The sequence below is a fragment of the Dicentrarchus labrax genome, unplaced genomic scaffold (assembly GCF_905237075.1).
Source record: "Dicentrarchus labrax unplaced genomic scaffold, dlabrax2021, whole genome shotgun sequence".
Lineage (NCBI taxonomy): Eukaryota > Metazoa > Chordata > Actinopteri > Moronidae > Dicentrarchus > Dicentrarchus labrax.
This window is the reverse complement of record NW_026136714.1, coordinates 13,185,101-13,191,100: the sequence shown is the minus strand read 5'-3', so window position 1 is coordinate 13,191,100 and position 6,000 is coordinate 13,185,101. Positions and strand designations below refer to the sequence as shown.

Below are 6,000 nucleotides of genomic sequence, written 5' to 3'. Positions count from 1 at the left end.
AGCTATCTTTGAAAATCCGGTATTTACCTATAGTATGTCTTATTTGCCACCTTCTCAAGCTCTAGTCTAGTTTCTTCCAAAGTTCGCTCCTCTCAGTATTTCATATAGAACATTAAAGTTCAGGCACAGGTCTCATTTAGTTTTCAAAACATGTCAGACTTAGATTGCAGTCTAAGTGCACATTGACAGACAAACAGGTTTAGGTTGACAAGGAAAGGTTTGTGTTTATCCATCAATAGTTGATCTGCCTTGTGCATGTATTCAAAAGTACATTTTGCCTGACTTGCATTTTGGGAATTTCAAAAAGAAGTTTTTGAAAGGAATGCCTTGAAAAAGCGATTTTTGTTCTCTAATGTTCTTTGATGTTTGTTTTTCTTTGTTTTCCCTGTTAATCACAGCGTAGAGTCAATTCTCCCTCTTCTTCTCATCTTATTTTGTCTTTGTGATTGATGAAGAGTTTGAGGAAGCACTGAGGAAGCCTACAGAGAGGACAAACAATCTCCCACGTATTGTTGCAGTGTTGAGTGTGATGAGGGGGGTGAAGTAGCTATCAATACCCGTATTGATGACTACAGTGGAAGCTTGTGGAAATGTTCTGCTTCCCTATTGATCTCTGATCCATTATGAGCTGTTAGTAGACGGCCGGGTGAATGATGGGGAATGGTCCATCCATCATAAGGCGACACTCTCGCTGCTTGGCAGACATGCTCTTTTAGTTGTTTAGCTTGTCCGTTACCATCCTTCGACTCCTATCCTTCTGTAGTCCTCCTCCTTTCACTCCTTTTGTCATTGAACACAAAACACACCTAACCCACAGCACACGTGGAGTAGGCATTTATGCTTTAATCTGACAGCACCTGTCTCCACACACTCGTTTTGGGAAAATACTCTTCATAGAATTAAAATGACAGGCAAGCTCAGCTTTTCCCCACTGCAAACTGTCCAATAAAGACAAAGGAATAAGTCTTTCATTTGGAAATTTGAAAATGGATAAAATTAAATTGGTATTAGGAAGAGAAAATGTGAACCACTTCAGAAATAATGATGAAGATGAAAAGATTTCTTACCCAGGATTCAAATTTAAACTCTGTTCTGTTCTACTCTCCAGGTCACTGATCGGTCTGTGCGAGCAGTTGCGGAGCATTGTCCTGAGCTACAGTTTGTTGGCTTCATGGGATGCCCTGTGACCTCTCAGGGAGTCATCCATCTTACTGCGGTAAGTATCGCACAAAGGTTTTGACTTGCATTTATAATAGTTTTCCATGGGAACTTCAGTTGTGACCTTTTGTAATTACTCAATTTGTGTGTTGTCTTACTATAAAAATGTAGGTGCTGTTGTTCCTGCAGCACAGTTGAAAGAAGGTTAATTTCAGTCAACAGTTTCATTTTTTTGAAGTGATAACTGATATCAGTAAATGTCGACAGAAGTTTTAGCGTGAAGTTTTTTGTCTAATCCGGTTACCGTAGGACAGTTCTCCATGTTGCTGCAGGCTGTGCATTGTCTCCAGGGGGGGGGAAATTAACTTTTACAGAGTAAACTCAGGACCTCACTGTGGGTTTTATCTAAGACTTAGTTTTGAAGTTACTTCGTGTTAACTTTTAAATCTCATGAAAGCCTAATGAGATGAATCCTAATAATACGCTGCTGTTCTGACTACACCCTGCTGTTTGGATATTACCATGCTAATGAGCAGCGCTCCGTGGTTTAAGATGTGCCATGCCATATAAACATGGACACACATGCACTCACACAGTGATTGCTTGAATTGAATTCACCAGGAAATGCTGCACCTTGTTTTTCTTATTTATTTCCTTTTCCCAACATAACGTCCATCTAGATTGTGTGTGTGTGTGTGCACCTTTGTGAGTCTATACGCTATGTCCGCACCCATGTGTGCCTGAGTAATACAGTTCGATTTGTTTTTGATGTACTTGGGTGTACACGTAACTGTGAACGTACCCTTGTGGGCTGCGTGCGTCCATTCCTCCTCAAATGCAATTACAGTTGTGTTAATAGGACTGAGACACCCGATGCCACGCTGCATTATTAGATTAAACAGCAGATTAATTTGTGCTCATGGTTTTGGCCCCCTATCATCTCTGCAGCCTCCACTGACCTTGGCCAGTGTGTTGTAGACAGACAGTAATGAAGCCAGCCAGTCATAACAGCATTAGCATATCTGGAGGTGGACGCATACACATCCGCCCACACGCACAGTCTAGCACACCTCATTATTATTTATTACAGTATTAACCAAGGTGAAGTTTTTCGGAGTTTAGGTGAGCAAGTTCATAATTCTTCTTCTAATTCTTTTTCAAAGCTGCAGTTTTGTCTCAACTGAAAAATAACTTGTTTTTACATCTTTTTATCGAGGTTAAAAGCTTTAACAAGACAGATACCCGGGATTTATACAAAACCACATTTAACATCTTAACCAATTGGATAAGACAACAGAAACACACACAAAAAAACAGCAAAAATTAGACACACTTAGATACCAATTATGCATTTGTATAACCCCAGAGAAGTCAGGAAGTTCAGCCAAGAGCTTCGTCTGGTTGTCATAACTTGAGCAATCCCTTGATAATGTTGTGTAAAGTTTAGGTCTGTTTCTCCAAAAGTAACACACTCAGTGGCCACTTTATTAGGAACACCTGTGCAATCATAGAGAATGTTAAGTTTTTGTTGACACCATTAACTGCAACTTCAAAAATAAAACATATAATATACATTGAGTTGTGTGCGATGTCCATTAATGTCACTAAAAACTGAACATTATGAACGGTAGATGCTATGGCAGGGCTGTTGTATTGGATTGCATGAAGTGGCCACTGAGTATATTTTCAATACCTCCTATATATCTGTAGACTCCAAAAGAAATTGCAGGACAGAAATGCCAAAGAAATATATAAGGTACGATAGAAATAGTGTCACCTTTATATATTTGTCTACTAGAGAGCACACATGTATATTTCAACTTTATAGTGGCCTGTTCAGTAAATATCTTGGTCACAATTCTTTCATAAAATAATTCAAAGAGTAACTTCACACTTGGCTGAAAAACAGTGTTTCAAGTCTGCTTCAGCAGAACGCACCCTGTAACACTGATGGGTGTGAGCATAAGTGTGCAGCCAACAGTGATGTCACGGTGTACTGACACACCCTGTAGTACACTCTGAATCTTGAATCAATTTTGAAGATTGTTGAGGGTATTGAGCGATAGGTATTGATCATAATTTATTAATCGTGATGAGACACATATGTTTAATGTGATAACATTTTGACCACAGTCATTCTGTCTGCACAGATTTAGAGTCAATTCATTTCTCTCTTTGTTCCTGTTACTTCAACCATCATTTCTATGAGTCATCTCTTTCTGCCTCTGTCTCTACTTCTTCCTCCGTCCCTCTATAATCTCTGACAGTAATTATCTCGTTTAGCAGTTGATTCCTCCTCTCATTCATTCCCACTTGGTCCCATCCAGTGTCGATTGAAAATCATATTCTCGCGTTTAGAATCGTTGCATTTCTGATGACTCGGTGGACCTGCATGCGCTTCCAGTACTGCAGCGCTCCTCTCTTGTTCGATTATCACACACTCCCTCCCACTTCTTTTCTTCCTCGATTGCTCCTTCTTTCTCTTTCTCAATGATAATCTTCCCAACCTCCTCACTTGCTATCCAGCTATCACCAGAAAAAAAAGGGGAAGAAAATCCATTACTTTTATTAACTTCTCTCATATGACACACTCATTTCAGATTGATATTTTTTTAATACCGACTTCTCACAAATTAAGGTATGAGGAAATCAATTGAAATCGCATTTTCTTAATCAAGTGAGCTGATGGTTGAAATGGGCCACCCATGGTGCCGAGTTCGATGCAGATGGTCTGTAGAGTAACTGTAAAGCTGTGGCATTTATGCTCCTTTAATGGTTTTTCACTGTTTCAGTCCTACGGGAGCTGTGTGGTTCCTCTGTGACGTGCAACACAACTCAATATTTGCAGCCGGGCACCGTCTGAGAAATCGTCATCTTGTTAGCGACTAAAAGGCAAATCAGGACTTCTGCTGGCTGAGAGAGAAAAGCCTGCTAATCGAAAACAAGCTCTCTAACACTTTTCTTACTGGTTGTATATCAAACATTACATACGCCTTCAAATGTCAGAACAAAAACTGTGATGATTTTAAGCGCAAACGTGTCTGATGTGGTCTCTTGTGTTGCCCTGCCAGGGATATACTGTACATTTTTATTTATGGTTGGTTTTGAGATTGAAGCTCAAAGTTAGCTCTAAGCTCTTGACATTAGTAATAGTTTTATTGATGAGGCTTGTCACACACCAAGGCTGTGTAATGGATACAAAACATCTTGGGATGGAGGCTTTGTGGGTGTCCCAGAGCTTTCAGTGATTTGGTGCTCTCCCTCAGCGACTAATTTGAGAACTTTATATGTGTTTTTTGTGGACCTGTATGAGATTAATCATTCTCCTAATTCGGGTTCAGAGGGTTCACCCTTTAGTCAAGCCTGTGACAAGCCGCAGAGTTAGAAGCACAATAGATTTAGTGTGTGTGTAGGCGTTGGGCGTTATTATAGGGGTGTAAGACTCTGGCAGCTTGAGTGTCACCTGATTATGCCAATTGGTGATGAGATTGTATATCATTGAAGGGATCAACGATTTATTTTTCCAATATTAAAGCGAGTTTAACTAACTTTCTATCAGAACTAAGATGCTATAAAAGAAATCTCCAGAATCTGCGCTCTTCTTTATATTTAAAGATGTTTTAGGTGGAGTCCACCAGCTGAGCCCCGTTAATCATCACGAGTGACGAGTGAATTTTAAATCCTTAATTAAAAAACAGCTTGCCGTCTCTTTTTCATGGATCTGACAACCGGAATCTCTGTCCATATGCTGGCTCACCATAACTTTGCTCGGTACTCCATAAGAGTAATAAACATTATGGATATAGTTTGGATTGTGAAAATAAAGATACGATAATATTGTTGAATGTTCTTTGACTAGAAGAGACATTGCTGTTAAATATATTTTTGTGTACAAATGATGAATTAGTGTTCTGCATAGCCTTCACTGGCACATATATTTTACGTAGATTGCAGATAGTCTGTGTAATATCCAAGATGTTAGGTTCCTCTTTGACACTAAGACTAAATGGTCCATGCTGGCATTTCAGTGGTGTGCTGGGATGTAAGTCCCCCCTACCCCCTCCTGTTACTATCCTACAGGAATCGTGGTTATTCAAGATCACCAATAGTAAATACGTTTGGACCATATGAAAACAAAAACAATCGCCAAACCTTATTGTAACCCCTGCGCTTCGTTTGTTTCTTTAAAGACATGGATTTGCTTCTCATGCAGCCCATGCCACACTTTGAAAATATGTTTAACACCAACAGAGTCATTATCTGTCTCTTTGAACAGTGTTGTTACCTGTTTGTCTCTTTCTCTGTGCAATCTCTTTCTGCATTTGGTCTTTGTCACCCTCTGTATGTATCTCTTTTTTTTCTCACTTTTACTCTTGCAGTTCTTTTTCTCTCTCTCTCTCTCTCTCTCTCTCTCTCTCTCTCTCTCTCTCTCTCTCCCCCACCGTCTCTCCATCTTCCTGTCAAACGGTGCTCTTTTCTTCTGGTAGTGATTAAGTCCAAGGTCGGCTCTATCAGAGAGCCAGTGTTTGAGAGCGGCTCTGGGTGCCAGAGCCTTCATTCCCTGAGCCTTAGATGTCCCACTGATGGCTTCTCTTTGCTTGTCATGCCTACCCACAATGCCCCTCCTCATACATCAGCCTATCACCGCCCTAAGACACTGTGGGCCTCAAAATGCCTTTTTTGTGTGTGTGAAAGTTCCCACCCTCAGGAAGAGAGAGGGGGCCAAAGACATAACAAATGGAGGGACTGTTGAAGAATGTGTCAGAGATGAAAAGAGGTATATTTGGACACTGTAATAGTTATGTGTTGTCTCTCTGATGTGCAGAACTTAAATGTTTCTGG

At 40.2% G+C, this 6,000-nt stretch overlaps 1 protein-coding gene across 2 annotated transcripts in view; it reads left to right on the top strand.

Annotated features, from left to right (window-relative positions):
• fbxl17 (F-box and leucine-rich repeat protein 17) overlaps window positions 1-6,000 on the top strand; it is a 209,808-nt gene that overhangs the window by 66,805 nt on the left and 137,003 nt on the right. For both annotated transcript variants that reach the window (XM_051422550.1, XM_051422551.1), the window contains exon 7: window positions 1,109-1,216. In XM_051422550.1, the coding sequence (XP_051278510.1) occupies window positions 1,109-1,216 (108 nt within the window). The remainder of the gene's footprint in view (window positions 1-1,108; window positions 1,217-6,000) is intronic.